The sequence below is a fragment of the Carcharhinus amblyrhynchos genome, chromosome 5, assembly GCF_965287045.1.
Source record: "Carcharhinus amblyrhynchos chromosome 5, sCarAmb.v2.hapA, whole genome shotgun sequence".
In the NCBI taxonomy this organism is placed as follows: Eukaryota; Metazoa; Chordata; class Chondrichthyes; order Carcharhiniformes; family Carcharhinidae; genus Carcharhinus; species Carcharhinus amblyrhynchos.
Window position 1 is genome coordinate 106,066,724 of NC_137328.1, and position 19,206 is coordinate 106,085,929.

At 42.7% G+C, this 19,206-nt stretch overlaps 1 protein-coding gene across 1 annotated transcript in view; it reads left to right on the forward strand.

Annotated features, from left to right (window-relative positions):
* LOC145343553 (ufm1-specific protease 2-like) overlaps positions 1 to 10,472 on the forward strand; it is an 87,655-nt gene extending 77,183 nt beyond the window's left edge. The window contains exons 11-12 of the mRNA XM_080189800.1: positions 7,019 to 7,143; positions 10,389 to 10,472. Of these exons, the coding sequence (XP_080045926.1) occupies positions 7,019 to 7,143; positions 10,389 to 10,472 (209 nt within the window). The remainder of the gene's footprint in view (positions 1 to 7,018; positions 7,144 to 10,388) is intronic.
* Positions 10,473 to 19,206: the final 8,734 nt, after the last annotated feature.

Genomic DNA, 19,206 nt, shown 5'->3' on the forward strand with positions numbered 1-19,206 from the left:
CATATGTTGCACATTTTTTATTTATTTACAGGATGTGGCATCACTGGCTAGCCAAGCACTTACTGCCCATCCTAATTGTCAATGAATTGAGGCCATTTAAGATTCAATCATACTGTTGTGGCTCTGGAGTCACGTATAGGGCAGACCAGGTAAGAATGGCAGATTTCCTTCCCTAAAGGATATTGGTGAACCAGATGGGTTTTTACAATGATCAACCACGTTTTCATGGTCATCATTAAGACTTTTAAGATTTTTATTGAACACATATTTCACTATCTGCCTTGGTAGGATTCGAACCATGGTCCCCAGAGCATTATCCTGGGTCTCTGAATTACTAATCAATGACAATACCACAATACCACTGCCTCTGCTAAATGAAATAAATGATAGCCATTCACTTGTTCATTCTACAGTCAATACCTTGACCAGTCAGGGTCAAACTGCGTGGTTCAAACTTCAAACAATGATTGGATAACTGTCAGTCACCATCAACTGGTTTATTCTTCATGGCCAAATCCCTGTCGGAGTTTGATAATTCTATCAATTTTTAGGGTTTGTTATTAGTTTGTAGCATTGATGGATTTTATTCTTGAACTATAGTGTTATTCAGCTCTAAACGTAAATTACTTTCCAAGGACTTAGTTTAGTGTTACAAGCCAAAGGGCAGGAGCCGACTCAAATTCTCTTCAAGAAACTTTTGTTTGTTTAACTTTTTAAATACCAAACTCAAACTTACAACAGTTGTAATATTCTTATACTTCAGCATTAACTCTTAACTAAAACTCCAACTCTTTAACTGAACTTTAACTCTTTAACTGAAATGAATACCACCTGGTTCAGAATGAAGTAGCCAAGTCCATTCCTGATGTTGATTCATCCATTGTGCCACAGTGCCAGAGAAGACAATGGTAGTACTGCTGCCTCACAGTGTCAGGGACAAAGAGTTGTCTGGACTCAAAATGTCAGCTCTTTTCTCTCGTTATAGATGCTGCCAGATCTGCTGAGATTTTCCAGCATTTTCTCTTTTGGTTTCAGATTACAGCATCCACAGTAATTTGCTTTTAACTTGGGTTCAATTCCTCCTTGGGTGACTGTGTGAGTTTGCATGATCTCCCCATGTCTGCATGGGTTTCCTCTGTGTGCTCAAGTTTCCTTACTCATTCCAAAGATGTGCAAGTTAGGTGAATTGGCCATGCTAAATTGCTCCTTAGTGTCCCAGATGTGTAGGTTAGGGGATTAGTGGGGTAAATGTACATGTAAATGTTTCTACAAATAAGGTCCAGGTAAAGGCTGGTATAAAGACACTTTACCTGAATGCACGAAGCATTCGGAACAAAGTGAATGAGCTGATGGCCCAAATCAGCACTAATGGATATGACCTAGTGGCCATTACGGAAACGTGGTTGCAAGGTGACAGGGACTGGGTGCTGAATGTCCAGGGGTATCAGGTGTTTAGGAAGGATAGACGGGAGGAAAAAGAGGGTGGGGTAGCTCTGTTAATTAAGGATAATATCAGGGCGGTAGTAAGGGAAGATATAGGCTCCAAAGAGCAAAACATGGAATCGTGTGGGTGCAGATAAGGAATAGCAAGGGGAGGAACACACTGGTGAGTGTGGCCTATAGGCCCCCAAATAATAACTTTGAGGTGGGGTGGGCTATAAACAAGCAAATAATTGATGCATGCAGAAACGGAATGGCGATAATTATGGGGGATTTTAATCTGCATATTGATTAGTTGACCCAAATCGGACGCGGTGGGCTTGAGGAAGAGTTCTTGGAATGCTGTCGGGATAGTTTCCTTGAACAGTATGTGACGGAACCTACGAGGGAGCGAGCTATCTTAGATCTGGTGTTGTGTAACGAGGCAGGTAGAATTAGGGATCTTCTTGTGAGGTATCTTCTTGGTATGAGTGATCATAGTATGGTTGAATTTCTGATGCAGATGGAGGATGAGAAAGTAGGGTCCCGAACCTGTGTCCTCTGTTTGAACAGAGGGGAGTATAATAGGATGAGAGCGGAATTGTCGAATGTAGACTGGGGACGCAGATTGGTTGGTAGGACGGCTGAGGAACAGTGGAGGATTTTTAAGGAGATCTTTTTCGGTACTCAGCAGAAATATATTCCGATGGTAAAGAAGGACCGTAGGAGAAGGGATAACCAGCCGTGGTTATCTAAGGAAATAAAGGAGAGTATTAAATTAGAAGCTGATGCATTCAAAGTGGCTAAAAGTAGTGGGCGACTAGAAGATTGGGGAAGATTTAAAAATCAACAAAGAATGACTAAGAAGGTATTAAAGAAAGGAAAGAGAGAGTATGAAGCTAAACTAGCACTAAACATAAAAAATGACAGTAAAAGTTTTTACAAGTATATAAAGAAGAGAAGGCTGGCTAGAGTGAATGTTGGACCCTTGGAGGATGAGAGGGGGAATTTAGCGGTGGGCGATGAGGAAATGGCTGAGGCTTTAAATAAGTTTTTTGCCTCGGTCTTCACGGCGGAGGACACGAATAGTTTGCCGGATATTAAAGATAGAAGGATGGTAGGAGTTGAGGGCCTGAATGCGATTACTATCACTGGAGAGGTAATGCTTGATCGACTAATGGGACTGAAGGTGGACAAGTCTCCAGGACCAGATGGAATGCATCCCAGGCTTCTGAAAGAAATGGCAGAGGTGATAGTGGATGCCTTAGTAATTATTAATCAAAATTCGCTGGACTCTGGGGAAGTGCCAGAAGATCGGAAAATGGCTAATGTTACGCTGTTGTTTAAGAAAGGTAGCAGACAAAAGGCAGGGAATTATAGGTCGGTTAGTTTAACGTCTGTAGTTGGAAAAATACTAGAATCCATCATCAAAGAAATAGCGAGGCACCCAGAAAAGAATAGCTTGATCGAGCAGACGCAGCACAGATTCGTTAAGGGGAAGTTGTGTTTGATGAATTTATTGGATTTCTATGAGGATGTGACTAGTGCGGTAGACAGAGGGGAACCGGTGGATGTGGTGTTTTTAGATTTCCAAAAGGCGTTTGATAAGGTGCCTCACAAAAGGTTGCTACAAAAGGTTAAGGTGCACGGAGTTGGGGGTAAGGTGTTAGCGTAGATAGAGGATTGGCTCTCTAATAGGAAGCAGAGAGTTGGTATCAATGGGTGCTATTCTGGTTGGCGGTTGGTGACTAGTGGAGTGCCGCAGGGATCGGTGCTGGGGCCTCAACTGTTTACCATTTATATAGATGATCTGGAGGAGGGGGCTGAGTGTAGGGTGACGAAATTTGCTGATGACACAAAGATGAGTGGAAAAGCAAATTGCGTGGAGGGTGTGGAAAGTCTGCAGAGAGATCTGGATAGGCTGAGCGAGTGGGCGAGGACCTGGCAGATGGAATATAATGTTAGCAAGTGTGAGGTTATCCACTTTGGCAGAAATAATAGTAGGAGGGATTATTATTTAAAAGGCGAAAAGCTGCAGCATACTGCGGTGCAGAGGGACCTGGGGGTCCTTGTGCACGAGTCGCAAAAACCCAGTCTGCAGGTGCAGCAGGTGAACAAGAAGGCAAATGGAATGTTGGCCTTTATAGCGAGAGGGATAGAATATAAAAGTTGGGAGGTCTTGCTGCAACTGTACAGGGTACTGGTGAGGCTGCAGCTGGAGTACTGTGTGCCGTTTTGGTCGCCACACTTGCGCAAGGATATATTGGCCTTGGAGGGAGTGCAGAGGAGGTTCACTAGGCTGATACCAGAGATGAGGGGGTTGGCCTATGAAGAGAGACTAAATAGACTGGGTCTGTACTTGTTGGAGTTTAGAAGGATGAGGGGGGATCTTATAGAGACGTACAAGATAATGAAGGGGCTGGATAGGGTAGAGGTAGAGAGATTCTTCCCGCTTAGAAAGGATAGCAGGACTAGAGGACACAGCCTCAAGATAAGACGGGGGGAGCAGTTTAGATCAGAGTTGAGGAGGAACTTCTTCACTCAAAGGGTGGTGAATCTCTGGAATTCTCTGCCCGTTGAAGTGGTGGAGGCTACCTCGCTAAATATATTTAAGTCACGGGTAGATAGGTTTCTGATAGACAAGGGAATTTAGGGTTATGGGGAGAAAGCAGGAAAGTGGAACTGATCCACTTCAGATCAGCCATGATCTTATTGAATGGCGGGGCAGGCTCGAAGGGCTACATGGCCTACTCCTGCTCCTATTTCTTATGTTCTTAAATGTGTGAGGTTAAGGGAATAGAGTGGGGGTGCTCCTGGGTATGATGCTCTGTCGGAGGGTCAATGCAGACTCGACAGGCTGAATGACCTCCTTCTGCGCTGTAAGGATTCTATGACTACCGAAAGAGGTACACATTTTTGTGGGATGGCATGGTGGCACAGTGGTTAGCACTGCTAGCCTCTTAGTACATAGATCACTGTGCGGAATTTGTACATTCTACCCGTGTCTGCGTGGGTTTCCTCCAGCTGCTCCGATTTCCTCCCACACTCCAAAGATGTGCGGGTTAGTTTGATTAGCCATGCTAAATCACCCCTTAAAGTCATATGGTTAGCAGGATAAATTAGCGGGGTTATGGGGATAGGGCCTCGGTGGGATTGTGGTTGGTGCAGACTCGATGGGCTGAATGGTCTCAATCTGCATTGTAGGAATTCTATGCATCTAAGATGTTCTTTCAGGGCACATTTGTGATGATTGGTCTTTGAGTTCTCATTAAAGACAAAGTACTGAAATTTATGTCTTTACCCTCAACTGTCCCAATCTTCCAGAAAGTACCCTAGCAATCAGCCAATGGGGTAAGTGGAAACTGATCCCATTGTTTGATCAGGCCAAAGGAGTTACCCACAAAAAACTCCATAATACTTAGCTCAAATGGAGCTATGCCTTAACACAAAAATGGGTATGGCTCCACCATGCCTAACTTAGTCCAAACAACTATCTTTATTTGGGACAAGACAGAAAATGTCAGATCATAGCTCACAGGCCATGACACAACTTGCACCAGCTTTATCAACTGCATTTATTTTTGCTTATAACTTGACCAGAAATTATAACATGCTTGAATCCCATTGTCACAATTGCTCTTACAGCCAATATTGCTGTTATTGCTGCTGAAATAATTGTCATAGTCAACTGTCCGACCACAAAAGTTTAAATTAAATGGATTAGTTTGAATTTCTGTTAGTGAGACAATGGGCAGTCAAGACAGTTGGGGTGCTTTTTGGCCTTTGTGAGAAATACACATTTAATTGTTTTACAATTTAATTTGCATTAGAGCTGTATTCAACAGGTCTCCTTCAAAAAATGGCTAAAATTAGTTTGTTCTTGGAATGACACCTTACGTTTAAACAAACCATGCATTGCTTTAGCTGAACAAAATGAGAATGCAGCCTTTATGTTTACTAAAGGATATGACATTGTTTATACATTGTTAATATGTACTTAAAGGATGTTGGTATTCACAATTAAACATAAACCTAGGGGCCTAATGAGATAAGAGATAGAGCTGTGTCTCAGTTTCCGACCCATCAAACAGGGTTGCAAAGGTGGGTGACAAAAGATGATTCACATCCTTAGCCAATGGAGGAGGTGAATTTAGACTATTTCCAAATAAAGGAGAAGGAATAATGAGAAATGGGAATAAAAGTTAAAAAATAAAAATCATAATTTTTGTTGACACAGTTTTACCATGGCTGTAGCGTTGCTGAGTTCCTACACACTGACAACATGGACTTGTAACAAAACAGTACTTTATCCACTAGCTGAGCAGCCACTCCATGTGTGTGCCCTGCCCATGCCCTGGGGAGAATTCCTGCATTCCTGTCATGTGACTCTTTTTGTAGCCATGTCATCACCTGTTTCTTCAATCTACAACTTTAAAGACAGAGAAGAGAAAGACATCACCTGCACTGGCAGTGTTCAGTCATTCCTAGGAACTTGGGGGATAAGGAATTTTCATGTTGTCTTCACAGCTTTGTGTGAAGCATTATGTCAAATTTTGCTTAATAGATTCTACTTCATTCATAAGCACTGGTTATTTGTACATTCTTAAGTCAAGTACAACTGAGGAGCCTAGAGTTAGAAATTAAGAACTTGGACTTTAGAGGTTTTAATTTGAAGCCTTAATATCTTTCATCTCTACCAATCACAGAGCACTTGCCAATTAATTACCACCCTTTCTTTACAGTATAAAGTTGTTGTTTCCCTTGGCATTGATATTCTAGTTTTTGTCCCGATGAGTGCAGGAGCAGAAGATTTGACAATATGAGTCTTTCAGCAATACTTTAATTCTTCTTCCTTAACTTTTAAATATTTTTAGAACTCTGCATAAAACTGTGGATTATAAACTATAATTTAAGAGAGCTCTTATATTATGTGTTATACATGCTGAATGTATTTCCAATGGCTCTTTACATAAAATTAAGTGGCAGTTACTGTAGAGGAACAATCATTCAACAATTTTACAGGGTGATGTTCAGCTACCTCAAAAATAGGAACAAAAAATGTTATTTAGCAGTTCTCAATGTAAAGAAGAATTGTATTGGACTCAAAATGTTAACTCTGGCTCCAGATACTACCAGACCTGTTAAAGTTTAACATCATAGAATCATAGAATTTCTACAGGGCAGAAGGAGGCCATTTAGCCAATCGACTTTGCACCAACTCTCCAAAAGAAGATCTTACCCAGGACCAATACTATTGCCTTAACCTCACACATCTACCATGGCTAATCTACCTAAACTACACATCTTTGGACATTAAGAGGCAATTTAGCATGGCCAATCCACCTAACCTGCATATCTTTGGACTATGGGTGGAAAATTGTGATTGTGGGTGGAGCACCCAGAGGCAACCCACACAGACACTTGGAGAAGGTGCAAACTCCACACAATCCCTCTTCACACTGTGAGGCAACAGTGCTGTACCACCATGCCAACCAACACTTCCTTTGAAATTCATCATGATGTGATTAAATTGATGTGTTGATTCCTTAACTAATGATGTTTTTACTTTTCTTTTTGCTTCTACTGCTGAATAAATCAGTTGCAGAACCTAAAGCATATATATTGCTGGGGATGGCAGTGAATGAGGACCTGAAGGCCAAAAAGGTCCTTCTCTTAGACACAACGTACACAGGAGCTGATGACTTGGTCTATATAATTGACAAGGTATGTGTAGGAAAAGGAGAAGCAAATTTTTTAAAATTGTATTTGAATCTAAAGGTTTTTTCCCACTGAAATTAAATTAAACATTTTGAAAATCATTGGCAAGGCTAGTATTTATTGCCCATCTATCATTGCCCTTGAGAAGGGGATGGAGAGACATCTTCTTGAACTGAGATTTACTGTAGTGGTTTGGTACAACTTGCCAGGCCATTTCAGAGAGCAGTAAGGATCAAACACATTGTTATGTCTCACAGCAAAGGTAGGAATTGTCTTGAGGAGTGTACATATTATAGAGAAAGAGGTGCTGGAAGTCTTAAAGCGCATCTGATGAAGTGTATCCCAGGACATTGTAGGGAGGAAATTGCAGATCTCCTAGCCGAGATATTTGAATCATCGATAATCCTGAGTGAGGTGCCTGAAGATTGGAAAGTGGCAAATGTTGTGCCTTTGTTTAAAAAGGGCTATAGGAAAAAACCTGGGAACTACAGGCCAGTGAGCCACATATCTGTGGTGGATAAGTTGTTGGAAGGTATTTTGAGAGACAGGATCTAACAGGCATTTAGAGAGCAAGGACTGATTAGGGACAGTCAGCATGGCTTTATGAATGGAAAATAATGTCTCACAAATTTGATTGAGTTTTTTGAAGGGGTAACCAAGAAGGTAGATGAGGGCAGTGCAGTTGATGTTGTCTACATGGACTTTAACAAGGTATTGTTTGGTAGTTTGTTGCATAAGATTAAATCTCATGGGATCTAGGATGAGGTATCTAAATGGATACAAAATTGGCTTCATGCCAGAAACCAGAGAATGGTTGTAGAGGGTTGTTTTTCAAACTGGAGGCGTGTGACCATCGGTGTGTCTCAGGAATCAGTGCTGGGGTCACTGTTATTTGTCATTTATATTAATGATTTGGATAAGAATATAGGAGACATGGTTAGTAAGTTTGCAAATGATACCAAGATTGGTGGCATAGTGGACAGTGACGACAGTGAAGGAAGTTACCTCCAATTGCTGGAACAAGTACACCAAGTGTACCCAGGTGTGGTGTGAATGAAGGAGATAGCCAGGAGTTATTTTTGGTAGCTGAATGTACACTCCCAGATTAAGGAGAAGGCAGGATCTTGTAAATCCAGTGCATTAGTAAAGAAGGCCATTTTTCCCCTTCACCCATGGGAATGTTCCCAATCTCTGTGGCAGCGGATCCATATCAATTTTGCACGTCCAGTGGAAGGACAAATGTTATTGGTGGTAGTAGATGCCCACTCCAAGAGGATGAAGGTGCAATCATGAAGTCAATGTCCACAGAGGTTACGATAAATCAACTTGATGAACTATTCGCCACATTTGGGAATCAAGAACAAGATGTGAATGACAATGGGTCCCAGTTGTGGCAAAGGAATTCAGAGAGTACCTTAACTATCAAGGAGTCAAACAGGTGAGGTTGGCTCTATACCACCTGGCAGAGAGGTTCATCCAAACATTGAAGGAGGTGTTGGAAGCTTCCCAAAGTGAGGATTCACTAGGGAGCCGAGTAAACAGGTTCCTCAGTATGTACTGTAACACATCACACACGACAACCCAGTGTTCGCTGGCATTGTTATTGTCTTGCTGCCGGCTGAGGACGATGCTTGACCTGCTGAGGCCAGAAGAGACCAGAGTGGTAGTGGAGAGAAATCAGGAAAGACAGATGGCCAGAACGGTGGGAAATTCCAAGTCAGGAAATTTCCAGGAGACAAAGACCGTGCTGATCAGGAACTACACATCAAGAGAGAAATGGGTCCCAGCGACGGTTGTGGTCCAAACAGGTCCATTATCGTATACAGTGCAGGCCAGGGATGAGTTGGTCTGGAGTAGGCATGCAGATCAGCTGGTCATCACACCACAACAACGGAGGGAAATTCTTCAAGATTCCAAGTCATTCCGGTTGGAGCCAGGAGAACCGACCAAGCCAAGTGTCCTTGAGGCAGCGGTAGTCTTACCCAGGGAGGAGACAGTGGCAACATTTATGGAAAACAGAAACCAATCTAAAGGAGGAGCTGTCATTGAACAACAAGAGCTTCTGGAAATTTGGAAAATGATTCCTGAGAAGGTTCCTGAAAGAGGGATCAACTAGGAACCATCATCCCCAGAGAGACTGATTATGTCAATGTAACACCAGTTAGATGTCTTATTTAAAGGGGGATGGTTGTTGTCCATATTTTTATGTTTTTCCATGTTCTCTTGTATATAATTCTGCTTTTGTATGCACGTTGGGTTCAATAGTCACATAATTTTTAAAATATGTACATATATTATTATGGGAGTTTTGAAATATGAGGGGAGGCAGTTATGTATATAGTTGGAGAATATGCCCTTTTAAGGTAGCAGGTCAAAAGACAAGTGTGGCAGTCGGTCTTGGACTCACTGTGTTACTATTGAGACACTCAATAAACAGCTCTTTGTTTGAATTATATCGACCTACCTCATGGTATTTTTATAGTCCATAATCAGACCCAAACATAATAACGACCAGTACCATTTAGAAGGTCAAGGATAGCAGCTGTATGCAACACCGTCACCTGGAATTTTGCCCCCCCAAATACTCACCATCCTGACTTGTAACTCTATCATCATTACTTCACTATGGCAAAATCCTGAAGCTCCCTCTCTACAGCACTGTGAGTGTATCTACACCACAAGTACTGTAGCAGTTGAAGGTGGAAGCTCACCACCGCCACCTCAAGGGCTGTTCAGCATTGGCAATAAATGCTGGCCTAACCAGCGAAGGCCACAACCCTTGAATGCATTAAAAATGTATTTTTTCTTAGCTGTGCACTTGTTTAAATGTTCTTCATCTCAAACAAAAGATATTGAGAGGTATAGATCGGGTGGATTCTCAGAGGTTTTTTCCCAGGGCTGGAATGGTTGCTATAAGAAGACACAGGTTTAAGGTGCTGGCGAGTAGGTACAGAGGAGATGTCAAGAGTAAGTTTTTCACTCAGAGGGTGGTGGGTGAGTGGAATCGGCTGCCGTCGGTGATGGTGGAGGCAAATTCGATAGGGTCTTTTAAGAGACTTCTGGATGAGTACATGGGACTTGATAGAATTAAGGGTTATAGGTAAGCCTAGTAGGTAGGGATATCATCGGCGCAACTTGTGGGCCAAAGGGCCTGTTTGTGCTGTAGTTTTTCTATGTTCTATGTTCTAAATATGAATAAAATGATTCTGCTACCGCAATTCTACGTAATCATTTTATCTTGTGTATTTAAGGCTGTCAAGTGGAAAGGAGAAGAATTCTGGGAAGAAATGGACGATTACGGTTTATGCCTACCTCAGCGACCAGGGGGCATATAAAGCTACCATGACCCAAGTTCTTATGCTTTATAGAACTGTGGCTAGAAAAAACATAGAATTTTCAGATGCACAGGACTCTAACAATCTTTGTGTACTTCAAACAAGTGCTTGAATATTGAGTACACGTTCTTCACATACTACAATAAAAACAACAGCTAAATATATCTTCATTACATTATTGCTTCATATTCAGGATAACTGAACTAGGAACATAAGAACATAAGAAATAGGAGCAGGAGTAGGCCATCTAGCCCTTCGAGCCTGCCCCGCCATTCAATAAGATCATGGCTGATCTGTTGTAGCTCAGTTCCACTTTCCCGCCCTCTCCCCATAACCCTTAATCCCCTCTCTTATCAAGAACCCATCAACCCGCTTCTTAAAAATATTTAGCGAGGCAGCCTCCACCACTTCAACGGGCAGAGAATTCCAGAGATTCACCACCCTTTGAGTGAAGAAGTTCCTCCTCAACTCCGTTCTAAACCGCCTCCCCTTTATCTTGAGGCTGTGCCCCCTAGTCCTACTGTCTTTTTTGAGCGGGAAGAGTCTCTCCACCTCTATCCTATCCATCCCATTCATCATCTTATACGTCTCAATGAGATCTCCCCTCATTCTTCTAAACTCTAACGAGTACAAGCCTAGTTTATTCAGCCTCTCCTCATAGCTCAATCCCCTCAACTCCGGTATCAGCCTAGTAAACCTCCTCTGCACTCCCTCCAGGGCCAAAATATCCTTGCGCAGGTGCGGCGCCCAAAACTGCACACAGTACTCCAGCTGCGGCCTCACCAATGCCCTATACAGCTGCAGCAAGACCTCCCTACTTTTATATTCAATCCCCCTCGCTATGAAGGCCAGCATCCCATTTGCCTTCCTGACCACCTGCTGCACCTGCAAGCTGGGTTTTTGTGACTCATGCACAAGGACCCCGAGGTCCCTCTGCACCGTCGCCAGCTGCAGTTTTTCGCCACGTAAGTAATAGTCCTTCCTACCATTCTTCCTACCAAAGTGGACCACCTCACACTTGCCAACATTAAATTCCATTTGCCATTTCCTGGCCCATTCGCCCAGCCTATCTAGATCCTTCTGCAGACTCTCCACACCCTCCGCACAATTTGCCTTTCCCCCAATCTTGGTGTCATCAGCAAATTTCGACACCCTGCACTCGGTTCCCTCCTCCAGATCATCTATATAAATGGTAAATAGCTGAGGCCCCAGCACCGACCCCTGGGGCACCCCACTAGTCACCAACCGCCAATCCGAATAGCACCCATTGACCCCCACTCTCTGCCTCCTATTTGACAACCAATCCTCTATCCACGCTAACACCCTACCCCCAACTCCATGTCCCCTGACCTTCTGCAATAACCTCTTGTGAGGGACCTTGTCAAACGCCTTCTGAAAATCCAGAAAGACCACATCCACCGGCTCTCCTCTATCCACTGCCCTAGACACATCCTCATAGAACTCCAGTAAATTTGTCAGACACGACTTCCCTTTAATGAAACCGTGTTGCGTCCGCCCTATCAAGCAATTCCCTTCAAGATGCCTCGCAATTTCCTCCTTAATGACGGATTCTAACATTTTACCTACCACAGACGTTAAACTAACCGGCCTATAATTCCCCGCCTTTTGCCTGGCACCCTTCTTAAACAACGGCGTAACATTAGCCGTTTTCCAATCTTCCGGCACTTCCCCGGAATCCAGCGACGTCTGGAAAATAACCACCAAGGCATCCACTATCACCTCCGCCATTTCTTTCAGAACCCTCGGATGCATTCCATCCGGTCCTGGGGACTTGTCCACAATCAGCCCCTCCAGTCTGTCGAGCACCACCTCTCTAGTAACAGTAATGTCATTAAGACCCTCCATTCCTACCACCTTTCCATCGCTAACACCCGGCAAATTATTCACGTCCTCCTCCGTGAAGACAGAAACAAAAAAGTTATTCAAGACCTTAGCCATATCCCCATCCCCTACCACTAGCTCCCCTTTCTCATCCTCTAAAGGACCAACGTTCACCCTAGCCAGCCTCTTCCTTTTTATATATTTATAAAAACTCTTGCTATCCTTTTTTATATTAAGTGCTAGCCCAGCCTCATAGCTTCTCCTACCCTCCTTTATCAACTTCTTTGTCAATCTTTGTTGACATTTAAACCTTTCCCAATCCTCTTCTCGCCCACTACTCTTAGCTACTCTAAATTCCTCCGCTTTTAATTTAACACTTTCCTTCACCTCCTTCGTTATCCACGGCTTATTACCTCTCTTCCTACTGTCCTTTTTAACCATCGGAATAAATTTCTGCTGAGCACCAAGAAAGATCTCCTTAAAGATCCTCCACTGCTCCTCAGCAGACCTACCTTCCAACGCACTCCCCCAGTCCACATTCGCCAATTCTTCTCTCATCCTACCATACTCCCCTCTATTCAAACAAAGGACGCGTGTCCGGGAACCCACTTTCTCCTCCTCCATCTGCACCAGAAACTCCACCATACAATGATCACTCTCTCCAAGAGGATCCTTCACCGCAAGGTCCCTAATTCTACCCGCCTCATTACATAGCACCAGATCCAAGATAGCTCGCTCCCTCGTCGGCTCCAACACACACTGTTCAAGGAAATTATCCCGGCAGCATTCCAAGAACTCCTCCTCGAGCCCACCTCGTCCAACATGGGTCGACCAATCAATATGCAGGTTGAAATCTCCCATAACTACTGCCGTCCCATTCCTGCACGCCGCACTTATTTGCGTGTTAACAGCCCGCCCCACCTCCAGATCATTATTCGGGGGCCTATAGACGACACCCACCAGCGTCTTCCTCCCTTTGCTGTTCCTAATCTCCACCCACAACGATTCCACGTTCTGCTCTTTGGCTCCGATATCATCCCTTGCTACCACCTTGATACTATCCTTAATCAGCAGAGCTACGCCACCCCCTCTTTCCTCCTGCCTATCCTTCCTAAACACTTGATAGCCCTGTACATTCATCTCCCAGTCCCTGTCACCTTGCAGCCACGTCTCTGTAATGGCCACCAGATCGTATCCATTTGTGTCGATCTGCGCCACCAGCTCATCCACTTTATTCCGAATGCTTCGTGCATTCAGATAAAGCGCTTTCATCCCAGCCTTCACCTGGACCCTATTTGCCGTAACACACTGGAAAGCTGATTGTTTTTCACTGAATACATATTCACTTGATAATTACTGGAAGTGTTTATCAATCTATCTTATAATATCTATCAATAACCTTAAATCCATGAAATCAAAGAAACTGCAGAAATTTAAGAAACCTTACTAACATTAAAGGTGGCTGCAGGAATTCATGTTGATACCTACAGCAGACTTCAATAATACAAACTTACACAAGTGTACCAATGAGATGATAATTATCGAGATACTCAGCAAACTATATAGATTAGTTTGCTTACCTGACCTTCTGGGAGTTGGGGTAATGGTTATAGAGTCAAAGAGTCATACAGTACAGGTCATAGACTCATTGAAGACGCCCTTTGGCCCATCGAATTTGCACCAATGAAACTACACTAAATCTACACAAATCCCAGTTTCCAACACAGCCCATACCCTTGAATGTTATGACATTTCAAGTGCTCATTATAGGTTGTGAAATTTCTTGCCTCTACTATCCTGTATCTATCTACTCCAGTAGTAATGAAGAAGTCTCATTTTAAATCATTCCATCATCTGTTCACATCCCATTGAAAGCTTTTTTTAAAACTTTGGCATCACTAGTAAGTTGTGCATTTGATGCCCAACCCAGTTTCCCCTGAGAACGGTGGTGAGCCATTTTCTTGGAAAGCAATCTATGTGGAATAGGTACATACACAGGTGCATTAGGGAGTGTTAGGTTTTTGAACCAGCAACTGTAAAGGAAGTGAATTACTCACCACAGATTCCTGCTCTGGCAGGCACAACATTTATACGGCTAATCTAATTCAGTTTCTAGTCAAAGGAAACCTTCAGGAAGTTAATGACATGGGACTCAGACATGATCATGCCTTTGAATATCAGTGGCAGATGGTTAGATTCCCTCTTGTTGGAGATGGGCATTGCCTGACACATGTGGAGTGTGAATATTACTTGCCATTTGTTAGTTTTTTTTTCATGGGATGTGAGCATCATTGGCTGGACCAGCATTTAGTGCCCATCACTGAGGACATTTAAGAGTCAACCATATTGCAGTGTTTCTGGACTCACATATAGGCTAGACCAGATAAATGTGACATTAGAGAAACAGATGGGTTTTTATAACAATTGACAATGGCATTGACAATAGCATCATTAAATCTTTATTCCAAATTTCTACTGAATTCAAAATCCAAAATTGGCCATAGTGGGATTCAAACCTGAGTCTCTGGTGCATTACCCTAATTTTCTGGATTACTAGTCCAGTGACAATACCATTATACCACTATCTCCCCAATGCCATTTATTCGGGCAAGTCTGAATGTTGTACAGAACATAAGAACATAAGAAATAGGAGCAGGAGTAGGCCATCTAGCCCTTCGAGCCTGCCCCGCCATTCAGTAAGATCATGGCTAATCTGAAGTGGCTCAGTTCCACTTTCCCACTTTCTCCCATAACCCTTAATTCCCTTGCCTACCAAAAACCTATCTTCCCATGTCTTAAATATATTTAGCGAGGTAGCCTCCACCACTTCAACGGGCAGAGAATTCCAGAGATTCACCACCCTTTGAGTGAAGAAGTTCCTCCTCAACTCCGTACAGGTCTTGCTGCATGCAGGTAGGAAATAATTCAATATCTGAAGAGTTGCAAATGCTACGGAACATTGTACAATTATCAATGAACATTCCTAGTTCTGACCTTATATGTAGAGAAGTTGAATGATGACATAGCTGAAGATGGTTGGGCCTAGGACGCTACCTGAGAAACTGTTGCAGCGTTGTTCTGGGGCTATGAATGACCTCCAACCCGATAACCATCTTCCTTTATGCTAGATATGTTTCCAACCAGTGGAAGCTTTTCCCCCTGATTTCCATTGTCTTCACATTTCTTAGAACTCTTTGACACTGAATTTGGTCAAGTGCAGCCTTGGTGTAAAGAATGCATACTCTCACTCACCACTTGAATTCAACTCTTGCCCATGTTTGGGCCAAGACAGTACTGAGGTCTGAAGCCAAGTGGATCAAAGTGAGCATCAAAAAGTAAGTTTTTGGTGAACAGGTGCAACTTGATAATACTGCCACGATGCCTGCCATCACTTTGCTGATGATTAAGAGTAGACTGATGGGGCAGTAACTGACTGGATTAGATTTGTCCTGAATTTTGTGAATAGGACACACCTGGCAGTTTTTCATGTTGTCAGATATATGTCAGGATTGTATCCATACTGGAACAGCTTAGCTAGCAGTGATGCAAACTCTAGGATGCAAACCTTCAAGACTACAGTTGGAATATTGTCAGGGCCCTTAGCTTTTGATGTATTCAGTGCCTTCAGCCATTTCTTCACACCACATGTACTGAATGTATTGGTTGAAGACTGACACTAGTAATAATGAGGAAGGCAGGAAGAGACAGAGATGGATCATCAATAGGATACATTTGATTACTAATGCTTTACACATCTTTTGCACTGATGTGCTGGGTTTCCACATTGTAGAGGATGGGCATGTTTCTGACATCCTTTCAGCGGTAAGTTTTAAGTGTGCACAGTGTTCATAACGAGCTGTGGAAAGACTAGACTTTGGATCTGGTCTATTGGTTGTGGGATTACTTTTCCCAGTCTATCACATAATGCCTCAGCTATTTAACATGCATGCAGTCCCGCATTGTAACTTCATAAGGTTGCTACCTTATATTTGGTTGTGCAATACTGGTCCTCATATACTCTCTTGCATTCATCATTGAGCTAGGGGTGATCCTTCAACTTGTTGACAATGGTACAATGAAAGATATGCTGGGCTATGAGGTTACAGATTCTGGCTGAATAGAATACTGCTATTGCTGATGGCCACAGCACCTCTTAGATGTCCATTTTTGAACTGCTAGATCTGTTTTGAATCTATCCCATTTCGCAAGGTGCTAACATAAGAGCATGAAAAATAGAAGTAGTAGAAGATCAAATAGCCTGTCAATATGGTCATGCTCATCTTACACTTCAAAACCACTTTCCTGCCCACTCCCCATGTCCCTTATTTGCTAAGAAACAAAAACTTTGTCCATCTCAGCCTTATTTATACTCAATGATGGGACAGCCACAACCCTACATGGTAGAGAATGCAACAGATTTATAACCCTTTGAATGAAGTTTCTCCTCACTTCAATCTTAAATGATCAATACATTATTGTGAAACTGTGTTGCTTTGATCTAGATTCCACAGCCATTGCAAGCAATACTTCAATCTTGAAATGAAATAAAATTTTTATTCCAATGAGATCACATAAGAACCTAACATAAGAACATAAGAACATAAGAAATAGGAGCAGGAGTAAGCCAACTAGCCCTTCGAGCCTGCCCCGCCATTCAATAAGATCATGGCTGATCTGTCGTGGCTCAGTTCCACATTCCCGCCCTCTCCCCATAACCCTTAATCCCCTCTCTTATCAAAAACCCATCAACCCGCGTCTTAAAAATATTTAGCGAGGTAGCCTCCACCACTTCAACGGGCAGAGAATTCCAGAGATTTACCACCCTTTGAGTGAAGAAGTTCCTCCTCAACTCCGTTCTAAACCGCCCCCCCTTTATCTTGAGGCTGTGCCCCTAGTCCTACTATCCTTTCTGAGCGGGAAGAGTCTCTCCACCTCTATCCTATCCATCCCAATCATCATCTTTTACGTCTCAATGAGATCTCCCCTCATTCTTCTAAACTCTAACGAGTACAAGCCTAATTTATTCAGCCTCTCCTCATAGCTCAACCCCCTCAACTCCGGCATCAGCCTAGTAAACCTCCTCTGCACTCCCTCCAAGGCCAAAATATCACCTCCCATTCTTAACTCCAGAGAGCACAGGTCCAGTTTACATAGCTTCTCATCACAGGAAAACCCTGATGACAAATCTAGCAAATTGTTGCTGCCTCTGATGCAGGGACAGAAGATCTGTGCTCTCTTACTGGTCATAATCAGTATATTTTGTATATAAATAAGGCTGACTTTTATTTTCCTGTGTATTCTGATTACATAATTCAGTAGCAGGTTTTTGAGAGTTTAAAATAAAGGTGGTTACTGATTCTCACTCCAAATTATCAGAATGTCGGACATTTGGTCACAGATACACACACACACACACACACACACACACATACACACACACAAACATTGGATATAGATTTTTTTTAAAGTGCACTTCTACTGATTATACTTAATTCAGTCTCTGGTTTCAAATTTCTAGTTTCCACGTATCAGGCCAATGGTTTCCAAAAGGGATTCAGTGATTTAAAGATTAAATGAGGGTCTTGTAAAGTGAAAGTTCCACTTAGAGTTATACGGTTTCTTGTCATTGAATATCTAGGAGGTTGGTTCTCAGGTAATCTTTGAAATTGGACCAGATTAGGAACTTTGATTGTTTGTTTAGTTGCAGCTAGTTTGTTCTCAACATGACAGATGACTGATGGTTCTAAGCTGCTGAGTTCTGGGGTAGTAATGGTGCAAGCCCCTAAAATCAGTTACAATTGCATGGACACGGGTTTAACACTTCTGAGTCCCAACCAGTCTGGTTTGGATTGGGGATGCTATTATGATATGATGGGAAGTTGATAGCGACCTTTCTGCTCCAATCCTTCCTTTTGTCCAATACAAAGCATGGAGCTTAAACGGTGAACTGAAATGAACTTTACAAGTGGCTGTGAAGCACCCTTCCCTATGGCCATTTTGAACTAGACATTCGCCAGAGACTTGATACTGCCTGCACTCCAAATGCCAGAAGTTACATACTTCGTGAAAGCCTTAACAATTTGTTTGTCCAATTTTGAAAAGTGTTAGCTAGAAATTTATAGTATAGCATGCCCGTACTGGGCATGATGCCTTGCCTAAGTATAAAGACCATAATTGCCCAAAGTATTCCAGTACACCAAAGCCTGCTTTATTTATAGTACAATTCCTTTATTCTTTGTACTCTCAATTCCCTTGCAATAAAGGCCAACATATTTGCTTTTTTAATTGCTTGCTGTACCTGAATGTTGACCTTCTGCAAGCACCCAAGTCTCTTTGAATATCAACATGTACATGTTTCACACTTTTTTGTTACTGTTTTACTGGATGTAATGTCACAGGCTAGGGCAGCGTTTATTTACCATTCCTAATTATTCTTGAGAAGGCGATAGTAAGCTGTCTTCTTGAACTGCTGCAGTCCATGTGCTTTAGGTACATCCACAGTACTGTTCAGAAGTTTCAGAACTTTAACCCACCCACTGTAAAGAAGCAGGGTGTAATTGTCAGGATGGTGTGTGGCTTGAAGGTCATGGTGTTTCAATGCATTTTCTGCCTTTGTCCTTTTAGATGGTGGAAGTCACAGGTTTCAAACGTTCTGTTGAAGAAGCTCTAGTGAATTTCTGCAGTGCATTTTGTGGATGGCACAGACACTGCTGCCACAAAGCGCTTGTGGTGAAGGGAGTGAAGATTCAAATTGTTGGGTGCTTTGCTGATCAAGTAGCCTGCTTGTCCTGGCCGGCATGAGGATTCTTGAGTGTTGTTAGAACAATACTAATCCAGGCAATTTCATCACAATTCTACATTGTGCCTTGGAAGAACATAAGAATGTAGGTGC